The sequence below is a fragment of the Adiantum capillus-veneris genome, chromosome 3, assembly GCF_014529385.1.
Source record: "Adiantum capillus-veneris isolate H3 chromosome 3, ASM1452938v2, whole genome shotgun sequence".
Lineage (NCBI taxonomy): Eukaryota > Viridiplantae > Streptophyta > Polypodiopsida > Polypodiales > Pteridaceae > Adiantum > Adiantum capillus-veneris.
In genome coordinates, this window is record NC_140933.1 from 97,968,250 (window position 1) to 97,984,429 (window position 16,180).

Sequence of the window (16,180 nt, forward strand, 5' to 3'; positions counted from 1 at the left end):
CAAATGCCAAAAACTAGAGTCCACGACTCTAACCGAACAATGAAAACACAAAGCTGAGCTTAGCTAACCAATGTCTACAACCAAATAGTGTCAGATGTCTGATGTCATGGTCACATAAAACTAAATAGCAGCTAAATAAATACATAATGAATCATGATAATCCAAGACTTAAGTCTGAAGTCCTGACTCTAATAAGTAGTAAGTACTACAAACCGCACACTGCACTCAAAGCTGACACCTGCAAGAGAGGAGCACACATTGCACAGTACCTGTATCTCTGCTAAAACTAGTCGCTCTCAGCCGCAGCAAGCCGTTTTTCGAAAATCGGCTGAAATCGAGCAGCCTCTCAAAAAAAACCAAAAAAAAAACGGTACGGATCCTATCTGTACGTATGGAACCGTACTGTACGGCTGTACTATACGGATAAAATCCATACGTGCATACGGATGCAACCTTGCTTGGCTCCCATGGCAAGTAGCCACGACCTCCCTAGATTGATTGGGTATGCATTGTCGCCTCCTTTCATAGCAAAAAAATCAACAAGACATTCAATTTCCACAACTTTAACCTTCACATCTTGAGCTATGCCCAAGCATCTGGCCATCAGGGCCCCTTTCGCATCACCACCACCGAGTAAAAACTGCAAAACACTTTTTCTTCCCACTATCATAACTTGATGATCGTGGCTCCGTTTGATGAGTTGATAAGACAGTTGACCTCAAAACCACCGGTAGCATACACCTTCCGATCTCCCTTGCCCACATTTGCGCTTAATCGTTGTCCAAACACATTGGTTTTTCCCTGCTTGCATCCATAGCCACATTTCCCACCTCTTCTAGCATCGACAGCCTTTGATTGTGCCAATGTGGCAGTACCTATACTAAACCTGAGATGAATAGGTGGAGCTAAGGCCAACTAGCCAACATACACACACAACAAATGCTGATCTATTGGTATATTCGATACATGCTATATCTTTGATGAAGAGCATTGGCAACACTTACAAGTTACAAGTTGAACTTTGAAAACACGAGCTTCAAGTCGGCTCTAAGAAGAGTAAATGCTTACTCTTTTGTAATTCACAACTTGGGTCACATCATCTCTCACAATCAAGTGAGGATGGATCCAACAAAGATTTAAGCCATTGTTGTATTGCACCAACCCAATATAGTGCATAAAATGGTCATTGGCATGTCTACATACAGTCAATATCTCCTCAAGTAGTGATTCAGGGGTGATTACTCCTCTCTTTCGGGGCGGGGGCAAGGGGGGCTGTATGTCACAACTTGGTGGCATGGCATTAGCCGAACAAGACCAGAGAGAAAGACGTGAGTCGAGGCCAACCAACCAACACACACATACCAGGTGTCAAATCCTAATGTAAATGGTATATTCAATATCCTTGATACATTTAGTATAGTAATATCTCTGAAACATCTGAGATCCACAATAGATTTGATATCCGCGATATGCAAGATCTTTAGGAAAGCATTGACTTTTTGTGAACTTTTGGACCAGTTATTAAAAGTAGCCTATTTCTAGGCTTTATAAAAGCAAAATGCCAAGGAATATATATATGTGCCAAGGGGGAGCATTATCCACGGTGCCTAGTTGAGGAGCCAATGCATCTAGGAGTGGAACTCCGCCATGTTGTGTCTTGTCTCAAGTGTTAAGTTCTCTTTTACTTCAAGTGTTTACAAATTTGTTTCGCTTGTGTTAAGTCTATTCCAGTGAATCTTTCCCGCCACCACGTGGTGCCCTCCAGTTTATGAAGTCAAGGGGACTCCAAGGTGGAAAGGTATGTAGTGTACAGTACATAATCAATATGTAAGGTGCGTACTTTTGTCGCGATAAAATTTTAAGGTCATATCAGTACATATGATTTTTTTAGAAACCCAAATCATAATATGTGTCAACATTTTCATACCAAATACTAGTGCTATACCCATTGAATTGGATGTGATTCAAAGTTACACACTTTTAAAATCCCCCCTTACCACATTAAAAGCATCAAAACCCTTGCCCAACCCTATATAGCCAGCTGCCTACAAATTTTCATTCTCAAAGTGATCGCTCATTGATCCCTATAGTACATACTCATTCGTACTACACAGATGTACCACATACTATATGGATCAATACGTATGTACCGATAAACCGGAGAGACACGTGTGCAAAAAGTTGCACCATCCCTTGCTAATTGGATAAGTGTTCCTTCGAAAAAAAATCCAATACAGCTAGCCAAATGTCGAAGTTCTATCTACCTCACCTAAATGTCAGTCATGAAGCTCCTTTAACCATTTTGATCGAGATTGCCACCCTCCAAACAATCTGTCTAATGCTAAGACATATGCCTCGTAACCCATGGTCGTCCAATGAGCTCTCTTTGAAAAGCACGTACATTAACATGAGTTTGGCTTGCAAGGGATCTTGCCCGTGAGCACTCGAATGAACCATCCTCCTAATTGAATGACTAATTTGGAATACTATGAAATTGATGCCATCTCCCTGCAAAGCCTTTAACTTTTTACCTTGATTATGCAATACCATTTTAGGGAATGCTGGCTATAGAGCTATGCCACTTGGCACATCGCTATTGGCAGAGTTAATATTAAAGAGGAGATAATAAAAAGGGCAACGCTTTGCTTTGCTAAAAATAAGCAGAAAAGCAGCCATCACCTTAGAAAAGCAGCCGCAGACCCAGCGTTGCTTTGCTAAAAATAAGCAGAAAAGCAGCCATCACCTTAGAAAAACAGACGCAGACCCAGCTTATATAGCAGCCGCAGCCACCACAGAGCGCGCGCACAGAGAGAGAGAGCACAGAGAGAGAGAGAGAGAGAGAGAGAGAGAGAGAGAGAGCAATTGACACATAGTGCAGAAGAAGGTTGACGGAGAGTGCATAAGACGAAGCACAGAGAGGTAATACTCCAGTCTGCGTTACTGCTTTTCCATGACGTTTTCTTGGTGACAATGATAAAGAGTCTCTGCTGAGAGAGAGAGAGAGAGAGAGAGAGAGAGAGAGAGCGCTGCATCTCTGCTGAGAGAGATGCAGCTTACTGAGAGCCTCAATAACAGCTTCCCCCTTCATGCCAATGCCATGTAGCTGCTTACGGCCTTCTATAGTGGCCTCTCGCAACCCCTCTTGCATCGGGTAGGGATTGGACTCACAGCCCTTCCTTCAAATGATGCCAACCCCTGGCATCCCCTCTTGGCCCTGCATCTCTCGGCTCTGTACATATGCCACTTTGGGTCCCCTTTCCCATGCAGCCACTCCTCTCTACCCTCTGGAGAGCTTTCCTCTACAGGATTCCGACTCTTGCTAAGTCCTCCCCATGGCACAGCCCACTAACCTGGCTATAGCGCTGCCATCTCCCTCCTACTACATGTATCGTGCAGCCCTTTGTTCTCTAGCACAAGCCCGTCTCTAGTCTTTGACTGCCGGCTCTTCTCCCACCTGGCTACCAAGCAGTGCTCTTATCTGCTGCCCTTGGCACTTCTCCACTCACCGTAGCTCCCGACCCTCTCTCCTGTTGCATACAGCGGCCAGCCCAAGTTACAACTCCTACCCCTTCCAACTCTGCAACCACCAACCATATCGATCCCCTTTGAGTACTCAGTTCCGTGCAGGTTGCCGCTTCCCTCCTCCCCTCCAGTGCTCGTAACACTTTTCATTTCATTTAAACATCACAATGTCAAACATGCCCAGTGCCAAAAAAAAAAAAAGAGAGAGAGAGAGAGAGAAAGAACAAGAGAGTTTTATTGTCGTAGGAAACTATCCCAAGAGACCTTAAAGACCTAGCCGACGAACAATTGAGAGAGAGAGAGAGAGAGAGAGAGAGAGAGAGAGAGAGAGAGAGAAAGCGAGATGCTAATATAGAACAAAAAAAAAAAAAACGATGATATTGGTAGTCTAACGTCGTAAGAGACTATCCCAAGAGACCTTAAACATCTAGCCGCCGAGGAGCTGTTGAACGAGAGAGAGAGAGAGAGAGAGAGAGAGAGAGAGAGAGAGAGAGAGAGAGAGAGAGATGCTACTGTAGACAAAAAAATTAAATTTTTAGTGATATTGTTAGTCTAAGAGAGTTTTAACATCGTAGGAAACTATCCCAAGAGACCTTAAAGACCTAGCCGACGAGGAGTTGAACTCAAGAGAGAGAGAGAGAGAGAGAGAGAGGGTGACAAAGTGTAGCCTGCAAAAAATCGCAAGATGCTAATATAGACAAAAAAATAAAATTCACGATGATATTGTTAGTCTAAGAGACTCTTAACGTCGTAAGAAACTATCCCAAGAGACCTTAAACATCTAGCCGCTAAGGAGCTGTTGAACGAGAGAGAGAGAGAGAGAGAGAGAGAGAGAGTGCAGTCTGCAATCGCAAGATGCTAATATAGACAAAAAGGAAAAATCACAATGGTAGTGTTAGTCTAGGGCTTTTCGATTATACTGTTGAGCAGTAGCCAATTACTTTTTTGAAGTATAATTCACGAAGATATTGTTAGTCGAAGGATTTTCGATTTTCTAGCTACCTCCAAGTGAGAGAGAGAGAGAGAGAGAGAGAGAGAGAGAGAGGGAGGGAGTCTACGTGCATCTTGCGTAATTCATGATCATATTGTTAGTCTAAGGCTTTTCGATTATACTATTGCCAATTACTTTTTGAAGTATTTCACGATGATATTGTTAGTGGCCATGCTAGTCCTTTCTTAAAAATTACTGCGTGCATGCTTGTTCCTTGAATCAAATGTAAGAAAACAAAGCTAACAAACTATCGTCATTTTTAAAAAAAAAAGATTTTACTTAAAAAACTAGCCCCTCTAACACTAGAGGAAAAGCATAAGCCCCCCTTTAACACTGGAGGGGATAAAAGTGGAGGGGGAAGGGCACATTCCTTACGGTATTATAAAAAATGTAGAGAATTGTGCCAACTCCACACCATACTTATGTATGGTTTTTTTTCCACAACACACCAGCATTCTGTGCACGATGTTTGCACAAAAAACACTAGCATTTTGAACGTGCATGTTGCTGAATTGTACGGTTTACTGCAACAAATAATTCCATGTTGTCAATTAACGTAAAACTTCTGCATTGCCTTTTTAATTGAGAAACCATATTTCCTTTAGTGATGAAGGTTGCTCATCTATTATGCAGTACTATGATGTTGTTGATGAAAATCTAGGGATCAATTGATTTCTAGTATATTGTTTACTATCATCAACTTATCGTTCCAAGTTTAGAGGTCGTTTTTTTTGTGTGCATATCAATTTAGGGTATGAAGAAGAAGAGTAAACTTTTTTTTTTTTTTTTTGCATGTCTATTTAGCGTCTTAAGAAGAAAACCGAATTTCATTTCTGTTGTTGAGTAGATGTGAAGGACTGTATCACTCTCCAAAAGCCTGATCACTTCGACATCAATCGTCCTCTCGATTGCAAATGTTGTACTCTCCCATTCCTATATGGCACTCCAAAACCTGATCTCGTCGACATCAATTGTCTTATTGATTGCAAATGTCGTCATCTCCCATTTGTGTACGTCCACGTGCATGTTGATGTATTGTACGGTTTACTGCAACAAATAATTCCATGCTATCAACTAATGCAAAACTTCTGCATTGCCTTTTTTTTATTGAGAAAAAACCATATTTCCTTAACACTCTGCCATTGGTTGGTGATTTAGTGAACAAGGTTGCTCATCTATTGTACAATACTATCATGATGCTGCTAAAAATCCAAAGATCAATTGATAGCTAGTATATTTTTTAGTGTTATCAATTTATCGTTCCAAGTTCAGAGATCGTTTTTCTGTACATATCAATTTAGAGTTTTTTCTTGTACATATCAATTTAAGGTATTAAGAAGAAAACTGAATTTTACTTCTGTTGTTGGGTAAATCTGAAGGACTGTATGACTCTCCAAAAGCCTGATCACTTCGACATCAATCGTCCTCTCGGTTGCAAATGTCGTGCTCTCCCATTCACACACTATAGTCACCATCTCATTTGTGCACCTCCCCGTCTTAAACTATAAAATTAAGCTTAGTTCTGCTGTGGCGTAAATATAGGGACCTATATGACACTCTAAAAGCATGATCACTTCGACATCAACTATCTTATTGATTGCAAATATCAGCATCCCTCATTTATGTACATCCCCGTCTTTAACTGTAAAATTTACCGCACACCAAAAGCATGATTACTTCGACACCAATTGTCCTCTCGATTGCAAATGTCGTTGTCTCCCATCCAAACACACTGTGGTGATTGCGTCCTTTTAACACACCCCCCAATTTAAACTGTAAAGTTGCAATTAGTTATAGAACTCCATTGTTTAACTTGGCGACTACAAAGATCCGATCCCGTTCTACAACATTGGCTATCATTTTGATCCCCCACATGTCGTTCCGCCTAACCGAACCACTTTTTGTTAGTTCCCATTGTAGGAGCACAATTCCCATTAGTTGTTACCCTCAGCACGCCATCCAATGTGAAACAATTGCACTTCCTATTAGTTTGTACGTGGAGGGCCCGTCCTAGGTTACGAGCATCGATCTTGCCCAAACATATTGCACTGCTTTATCAACTATTTGATGTCATTTACAAAATTCATTTATACACACTAATTTATTCAATACAATATTGGTCATTGATGCAAGAAATGTCGCTCCCCTTTTGAGCTATGAAGTGATAAATTCTCTCGCCAATACATCATAATGTCGTTTGAATGGTTGTAGGTAAAATGCTTCCCGATCAAGCAGTGCAATTGAAAAAGAGATTACGCACACAATTAGTGCGTGTAGTGGATGCCCTCACATTAGACGAGATAACAACAACCTTGCGAGATGAGCGGCGCTTGCAGGCCTTGCTCTCTGAAGTGGTCCGCTCAACAGACTCGAAGTTTGAGGGCGCAGATATTAGTGACGTGTAGCATCTTCTCTTTAGTATTGTTGGAGACATGCCAAAATGCGCTATCGACCTGCGAGCTGACTTACCAGAGGACATACAAATGGAGAAATTACAACATTGGTATAACTGCTGGAAGATTGAAAAGGAAAAATCCTCTCGCGCAAGGAATATTGACACACAGAACACCTTCAGCAAGAAATTGCGGAAGGAGACCCTTCAAGATAGCAGAGGATCGATGTCTAGTCTGCACATTCAGAAAACTATACTGAACTCATTCTGCTCTGTCACCTTGGGCATTCCATTTGAGGCTATAAAACGAGGAAGGAAACTAGGATCTGGGTCATATGGAGACACTTATGAATGCAAGATCAAAGGGATTTCTTTCCTTCTGTCCAACAATGTGTACTGCTGTAAGGAATTCAAAGGTCAAGCAAAACAAATCATTCGCAATCGAGAGCAGTGTTGACCTCAATCACCGAGGTATTGTGCGTCCTCTTGCACATACAATTCAATCACCATGGATACTTATATTTCCTTATTTCAATGGATCTTCCCTTGGCGATTTGATGGAGTGTGTGCCTACACCTTTTGGAAGCATCAGTGAAATTGTACTTGCGATGGGTGATCAAAAACACAAAAAACCAACTGAACTGGAGTTGCACCAATGCAGGCTTATCATCAATCATGCTTCGTCTTTGATTCATGCACTAATAAAAGCTTTGGCATTTGCACATGAGAATGGAGTTATTCACAATGACCTTCACCCTAGGAACATTATGCTAGACTTCACTAGAGAGGGAATACCAAGAGTAGGCATTATAGATTGGGGTCTTGCCCTTCGACCACCGTATGAGAGAAGACCAACAAATATTCGTAAGCCAAAAGAGCATGCCAAGAGGCCTTGGCGAGCAGCCGAACTACTCAATACCAGATCTACATGCCCTTGGAGCAAATCAACAGATGTATATACACTTACATGGGTCATCAATCAGCTCGGTATTTTCTGCAACGAATTTTGTGTGTATTACAAACTTGACTTGATGCAAACAAGTACTGCTATAGAGGTTGAAGCCATACAGAATATAATCAACAATGCCTACCTTCTGGAGAATCCGTCTGAAAGAAAGACGCTCGCTGATTTAGATAAAGATCTGGAACATTTGCATATGCACCCCGAACAATGCTTGCGTCCCATCTCTGAAATGTGTATTTCTTTTTTCCATTGATTCTAGAAAATTTAGGGCAACTACCAAGCTCTTTTTATTTATTGAGCTGAAAGTTCCATTATGGTTTGCAATAGTTCTTTGAACATTAATTTGTGCCTACTTCCATTATATTCATCCCTTCTACTTCTTTTTTTGTCGTCCAATTTCATTATATTAGTCCCTTCTAATTTGAATCGGACTAACTTGTATCTATTGTGTTCACAATTGCATTTAAGTGTAGGTCTTCTCAATGGCAATCGCTACTACACTACGTGCTACCCGCAAAAGGCGCCGTGAATACGCCGCTTTTCAAACTATGAATAGACGAAAAGTTCTACTCTGTCCTGTTGCTTCTTCATGGTTTAATGTGCAACATATTTATGAGGCTTGGCAAGAAGAATGCAACATCACAGCTCGCAATATTTCCATTTGCGGAAGTTGTGGCATTTGCAACCTATCAAAAAAAGATACCCACAACGATGGTCTTAATACCACACGCACGAAGCTAGCAAGTGCAACCATACTGCAAACAACTACAATGCATAATCTCAAAGTGAATTGGACTTGCTGTTCTGCTTGCCTGAAAAGTTCACGAGCAAGCAGTGTTGTCATCTTGTAACCTGACTACATACAAGCCATCCTAAACACAAATCAACTAATTGTGCAACTCCTTAGCGTCATCGATGTTACAATCAGCGTTACAAAAACAGCAACTGCGGTTGCAAAAGGCTTACTTGATAGAAGATCGCTACTCGACAATCCACTAATCTGTTGGTCGACAAAGCAAAACATGTCTCGGTCAACTTCGTTACTTGCAAACACGCCACTAGCAGCAGTGCTAGCATACAACATAAAGAATAATCCAATTCTCAAGAAGTACCGGTGCATCGCTGAGCGACCAAACAAAAGGACATCTATTTGTATTCTATCAGCATCGGCTATACAGAATATCGTAAGGGACCACTCAGAGAACAATCCATTTGAACTTATGCAACAAGCAGAAGAACAATGTGAAATTAGCATATTGCAAAATTTGTTCAGCACAACAAAGAGAACTGCATTTACTGCTAAAGACAAACACGAGTTTGGTTCCATACAAATACATGATACCACTTATCTAAGCGAGCGGACAGTCAGTTTTCAATACAATGGACTTCCGTCTCATGAATCTGAAGTGCAGGATATTACATTAGAATCAGGGATATTCCCTTTCCTTTTTCCCACAGAAAAAGGAAACTACCAAGGAGAATTAGACTTCAGTGAATACATTAGAATGAGAATCGGAACTTCCTTCTCTATATACACATTGTACAAGCCATAGTTGCTCATGATGTACCAATTGAAACAAGCTATCATGATTGCAAACTCCACAAACAGTACATTTTTACAAAGGGATATTGATAACTACAAACGAGCACACACCGCGGCATCTACACATGATGCAGTGAAGCATATTATTCGATACAATCTCCCAGCCACAATGCCAAGTACTCCACCGTGGCATCGACGAAACTTGAGAGACCTCATAACAATGGTGGACACATGGGGACTACCACATCTGTTCTTGACATTCACTGCTGATGAGGTTTCCCAAACAAGATGGCAAGAAGTCATCACAATTGAAAAACTTGCTCAAGGCTACAACCAAGACTTCAAGTGGAACGATTGCCCTGTAGAGTGTGCAACACTGTTTCCCTTCGCTTGCATGCTTTCCTGAATAAACACATCATCAATGGAAGCAGCATACTTGGCCATGTAGACCATCACATGATGCGCTACGAAGTGCAAAATCGAGGCTCACTCCATGTACATGTCATACTGTGGATCTCTAACGAAGATTTGTGCCGAGTTACAAATGAGATTGCTACATACATACCAGCAGAATCACAAGACACCTTCACCACCGAGCTGCGAACCCTCGTTACCACAAAACAGATACACAGATGCAGAGACTCTTGCAGAGTCATGGGATCAGCTAGAGTGTGCAAATACAGATTCCCGTTTGAACCACAGTACAGCACGACTTCAACTATGGATGCCTATACTGCTAGATGGCTTTACTACCGCCCTGGGTATGACCATCGAAATGTTGTCCCGTACCATCCCACAATCTTGCTCCTATGGAAGGCACACATGAATATTCAAAGAGTCACAAATTCATCTATATCGCATTACCTTCTCAAATATGCAATGAAACCAGAACCCCTTGGAAAACTTAACCTCTCCACAGACGATGCAGCAAGGCTTGGACTTCACGGCTTGGACAAAGTAAAGCTTCAACTAATTGCAGCCTCTGTATTATCAAAGCCAATATCTGCGACAGAGGCAGCAATCAACTATTTGAAGATTCCAATCATCACAAGGAGTGAACGGGTTGAATACATCGACTCCTCTCTACCATCACTACGGCAAAGGTTGCTATCTCGTAGCCAGACTATAGTCATGCATCCAATTGATTTATATTGTGCAAGGCCCCTTCATTTTGAAAAGATGACATTCTATGACTACCACAGAAGATACAAAATTTTGAAGCCACACGAACATACTCCTGTACTGACTTTCCGTGATGCTTACAACAACAGCATCATAGAGAAACAATGCCTCGTCAGATTTACAGAGTACGATCTTGGCCATCAAACACAGGGATTCTTCTTCAATGTCTTGTTGCAAAAACTTCCCTTTAGGAACGAGATGGAACTTCTATCACCAACCAACACACTCTCTTTTTACTTCCTGGAGTGCAAGATCCATCAGATCATTCTTCATGATGAAGACTTAGAGATGTACATAAATAAGCACACCCAACGTAATATGCTCGTCTCTGAAAATACAGGACACACTTTAAACCTCATAAAACAAAAGTTCATCCTCAATCGTGAAGATCGACTCACTTGTACAGTGAATGACACAGTTGAACCAGGAGTATCTCAAAGTCGTGCTACAATGCTGAAGCTACTGCAAGAGTTCGCTGAGACCAACAATGCAGCTCTGACCTCTCAACAGCAAGAAATCTTCGATCATATATCAGGCCTGAGTAATGGCCTCCATGTCGTTACAGGTGTTCCAGGATGTGGAAAAACATTCCTCATAAAATTCTTCACCTCAAGCTTCATAAAAAATAATAAGACCGTTATCCTGACTGCATCAACTGGAGCAGCGGCCGCTCACCTTAGCAGCCTTGCAACCACAGTCCACTATCAATTCAGGATCCCTTGTTCTAAGCAACATTTCCCACAAGCAATTCATCCCACAGATGAAAGATTTGTCGCTATACATGGTGCCAACGTCATTATCATAGACGAGATATCAATGCTAACGAGTACAATCTTCAATATGGTCGTTCGCCAAATAGTTAACATCACCAACGGAACACTCCTTGATCCATTCAGTCAAAAGCTCATATTGCTTTTTGGGGATTTGGCGCAACTTCCTCCAGTCTGCCATCACCAGGAGCCATTATGCCATGTTTGCAGTATACAAAACTCAACTTACATCGCTGCAGCCACTACCCACAATATGACCTTCTCAGTTCGCCATGCTGCAGACCCCACTTACGTCCAATTCTTGGATACGATCCGTGTCAAGCAACCAACAGAACAACAAATAGCAGAAACGCTGTCACAATGTGTAATTAATGAAACTGAACTCCTGCGAGTAATCGATGACGCTACTACACTAATATGTACTCATAGGAAAGACGTATATAAGTACAACAACTTGATTCTACAAAAGTTTTTCTCGGCATCTGATATTGTTGCCATTCCACTGAAGACCAATGCTCTTGACGAACCATTGCTGCAGGAATGGCTCCAAGACAAGGCATTCCATGAGATGGACAATACTGCAATTGGGGCTAGATGTATGATTACAGAAAACATTAACTTGGTTGTGGGTGCTGCGAATGGATCCACGTGTCGTATACTTTCCTATTCATACGACTGTACCGGTCAAATTGCTGCTATAGAAGGAATGCTACTTTCCACTGATACCACCATGACAATACAAAGGACTAAACATGCTACAAGAGCAATCAATTGCAAATGGTTCCACAAAAGCACATTCCCTTTGTCACTCGCGTACGCAATCACTGGACACAAATCTCAAGGAGCTACGATATCAAAGAAAGCCATCCTCATTATAAAACAAGCCCAGGATTGGCATACGTCATGTTCTCTCGAGTGACAGAAAGACACCATCTCAAAATATTGAACATCCCAACCCCAAGGATGTCCTGGCCGGCCAGTAGAACACTCGCCCAATGGTTAGACATTTCCTCGCTTGTCTTTTAGACATTTCCTCGCTTATTTTTAGACATTTTCTCGCTTTTTTCCACAAACAAGTCCTCTAGCTCTTTCGGTCTTTCATCTCGTAAGGTGCATGGACTACACAATCAATTATTTGACGACAATTTCCTTGACTGCATATTTCTCTTTCTCTATCATTCAGATATTCGATAAATTCATCGACATCGCAGCTGCCTCAAAACCAAAAAACAATTATTCTGCATACCCATCTTCAAATCAAATGCGCCTAGCAAATATGGCTGGCGAGGCTCCGAGTGCATTCATCGAAGGGTTCCGCACAACTCAACTCCTCCACTCATACATCAATAAATGCAGCAATCGAAACAAAGAATATAGAAATAACGAGCTAAAGCTGGCAACAGGTACTTCGAGCTCTTCATATTCTTGTATTGCAAACACTAAAAGTTAACAAATTTGGTTGCCTCTACAACATCTATCCTTCTTTTTCTACAGGGTTACAAAAAGAGATACTGCTATGGTTGGGCATTGACTTCGATGAGTCAAACAAACTACTACTAGACACAGAAGCCCAAGAAATACTGAACACAAAGACTGCTGGTATCACCACCTATGCAATCGAGATGTTACACTACGGTTACAAAATTGTCCTCAACAAATTGGTCGTTCTCGCAAGAATACAGCAAGCCAAGCACTTTCCAACATGGTCAAAGAGTTTGGGAACGAATTCAAAGGGAACGAGAGAGCAATCTTAACTGATGAGAAATTCACATGGCATTTTAATAGAGACCTTTTTCATGCCCGGTTCGGTCAAACAACTGATCCATTTCGAAAGCTTGAACCACTACATGGTAACCATACGCACCCCTTATAGAATATAATTATCTGATTATTATCTGATTACATACTAATTCAGCACATCACTTCAGTGCAGGACATCGACAACGAAACCAACAAGGAGATCCCCAACAACATAACAACTTCACAAGAGGAAGCAGTACGTTCCGACGCTGTTCCAACCCCCAAAAGACAACGACAGATGAAGAGAACTACATAGTTTACTCTATTAGGTGCAAAATCAATAACCGTGTTTACATAGGCATGACATCCGATTTTGAAGCTAGGAAAAGAGCACACATGACAAATCCACCAAAACGGATGAAACATGATGTGTCATCCTTTCCCCCATTTTGTCAAAACTTTGAGTTTCGTGTACTACACAATACACACGATAGAAGAACTGCTATTGCACTGGAAGCACAAGAGATAATTACTCAAGATGCAACGTCCACGAAAGGATACAATAATTTGAAGGGACATCCTCCAAACTGCAAAAAATACTATTATTTAAAACACCAAAGAAAAATATAGCGGCTTCTCTATTATCTGTGAGACTTTCTTTATGCTGTGTTCTGTTCAGGTTATGTTTTGCAAATTTTTCCTCGATATCATATTATGTTTACCTTATGTTCTTGCTTTCCTCTACATGAACATCATTCAGCTTTCAAATTTTAGGATTCAACTGTTACCTAGATGTCTTGCAATAACATCAAGAGAAACAGACAATCCATTCCAGCAACCCCATGTCTAATACTTCTACAAAAAATTATCAGCTAATAAGAGACAAATCATGTAGCAACAACTTATATATTTTACAAAAAAATTATAAATGTACAAATGCTGCACCTTGTCTTCAATATATTAAACAACACAAAACAACAACTGCATTAGGTTATAACACTGTTCTGGACATCCACCAAAGTTGAGAATATATTATTTTTTGAAAAAAAATAAGAAAATATAGTTGCGAACTTATGCCATCTTTATTTAATTGCTTTGTTTAGTGTCTTTGTCATATAACGTTAATCATTGGCTACAACAATGTCTTTTTTTTTCCATTCAGACTATGACAGACTTGACTACTTATCAGCTTCTTTGATTTAAATGCTTTTTCTTTTCATTTCAGTTTACAATGGGTAGGCCGATCCCAGCTGATCTGATTGAACAGCAGCCAGACTTTGAGACTGCAATGTATAAGTTGCAATACTATCTTTACCCACATTTGCAAGAGCAGGTGCTCAGACACTACATGCATAAATGGACTGAGTTCATTCCATGGCCAGTTCAACCACCTACCCCATGGCATCCACATTACATCACTTGGAACACTCGGTCGAGAAATCACCATCGACATCGCCATATCTGGTTGCTCCACAAAACACCATTGTATGTTGTTCGTGCAGATTGCGGACGTGCTCGGCCTAGTCGAAACTATAGAATTGAATTACTCTAACGCGGTCCCCAACCACCTTCAGTCAACTAAACAATTCGTTTCGCGTGATTTTCCTGTCAACCAGTTAGTCACACGCGCAACTTTGAAGATCATCTTACCGATATAGCCCTTACTTCGTGCATCAAAATCTCCCACTAATATGTGTTATTACCTAGTCCTCCTCCTCTTCTCCACAGAAGTTCTTTCCGTTTCATTATGAAGAAGTCATTGCATGCTACATTCAAACTCTTACCAACTCTCGTTTGCTTAGTTCCGTTCTCTCTTTTTTTTAAAAAAAAGGGCTTGCCTCTCTCTCTCTCTCTCTCAAAACAAAACAGTACATAAATTCCTGTATATATGAGTGACTTCTACTAACTAACGCTCACAAGATTTGTCGACATTAAAATAAGCGCACTCACACACTCCCTCCCTCTCTCTCTCTCTCTCAGCTTTCATTTCTATGTTCTTTTTACTAATGTATACTCTTCTTCAACGCTTCGATGCGAACAAAATAGTATTTACAATGGTGCCCTTGCTCTCTCTAATTGCAATAGTATTCCTTCAAACACTCTCCAACTTCATGCCTTCTCCTCCAAAGGTTGGCAATCAAGGCATACTAGTTAGTTAAGGGATCAGTAGCAGAAAGGGTAATATGAAAAATCAAATTACTTGCTAGGCCTCAGCGATCACAATGCAATGTGAAATGGGTCTAGCTCAACTTGAAACAAAAGCAGGACATACTAACTAAATGTACTCACTTGGGTCCCAAGAATAACCGAGCCGGCAGCAAGGAAGAGCGTCATGTGACTGGTTAGGTTGAAAGGTGCAGTGAGCCAGACGCCTGGAGGCACATTGAGCTGCCCACCTCCAAGTGAAGCAACGTCAGTAATGGTGGAGACAGCGAGCTCAAAGGCATGCGTGTTGAGGGTCTTGCCATCACCCACAGCTCCAAATTGAGTAAGGTTGAACACATGAGGGCGAAGCACTGGTATAGCCCGAACGCTCTCATCAAATGCTGCTTGTGTTGAGTTGTGGGCAGAAGCAAGGCGCACAATGAGGTTCCTCTGCCATAAGGCTACAGAGATGAAGGCAAAAATCCAGAGCGCAAAGCCCCACGTGCGATGAGAAGAACGTATGCTCGTTACCCATCTTCTAATTTGCGACCTCTGATGGCTGAAGTGAGCCATCAGTGTGTGTTTTGCTTGCTGAGCATGCTTGCTGTTTCATGTTCTGATTAGGACCAAAACACTGTATTTATATGTGTGTGTGTGTGTGTGTGTGAGAGAGAGAGAGAGAGAGAGAGAGTGTGTGTGTGATACCGGTCTCCACAAAAGCAGCGATAAAGTGAAGCCGAAAAACCTGCAGGCCGGAGAGAGATATGTCCTCGGAGGTCAATAATGACCTATGGGACCAAAGTTACATGTGATGTAGTGTGTGTGGGGTTGATGAGTGATTCTCCATGCTCCAAAATTATGGTGATGAGTCACAATGGAGAGCCCACACTGTGGTTGAGAGAGGAAAGTGTGTAGATCTAAGTCATGGCTA

At 41.4% G+C, this 16,180-nt stretch overlaps 2 protein-coding genes and 1 pseudogene across 4 annotated transcripts in view; 2 read left to right on the forward strand and 1 right to left on the reverse strand.

Annotated features, from left to right (window-relative positions):
• Nucleotides 1-6,918, forward strand: part of LOC147461366 (uncharacterized) — a 28,200-nt gene extending 21,282 nt beyond the window's left edge. The window contains exon 5 of the mRNA XM_086509652.1: nucleotides 6,725-6,918. Coding sequence (XP_086365778.1) covers nucleotides 6,725-6,918 — 194 coding nt within the window. The remainder of the gene's footprint in view (nucleotides 1-6,724) is intronic.
• LOC147461365 (putative polygalacturonase) overlaps nucleotides 1-15,963 on the reverse strand; it is a 58,723-nt gene extending 42,760 nt beyond the window's left edge. Inside the window, exon 1 of one of the 3 annotated variants that reach the window (XM_086508936.1) lies at nucleotides 15,394-15,963. In XM_086508936.1, coding sequence (XP_086365062.1) covers nucleotides 15,394-15,822 — 429 coding nt within the window. In that variant the 5' untranslated portion in view covers nucleotides 15,823-15,963. The remainder of the gene's footprint in view (nucleotides 1-15,393) is intronic. The other 2 variants (XM_086508937.1, XM_086508938.1) reach the window with 2 other exon arrangements.
• Nucleotides 11,045-12,065, forward strand: LOC147461367 (uncharacterized; annotated as a pseudogene).
• Nucleotides 15,964-16,180: the final 217 nt, after the last annotated feature.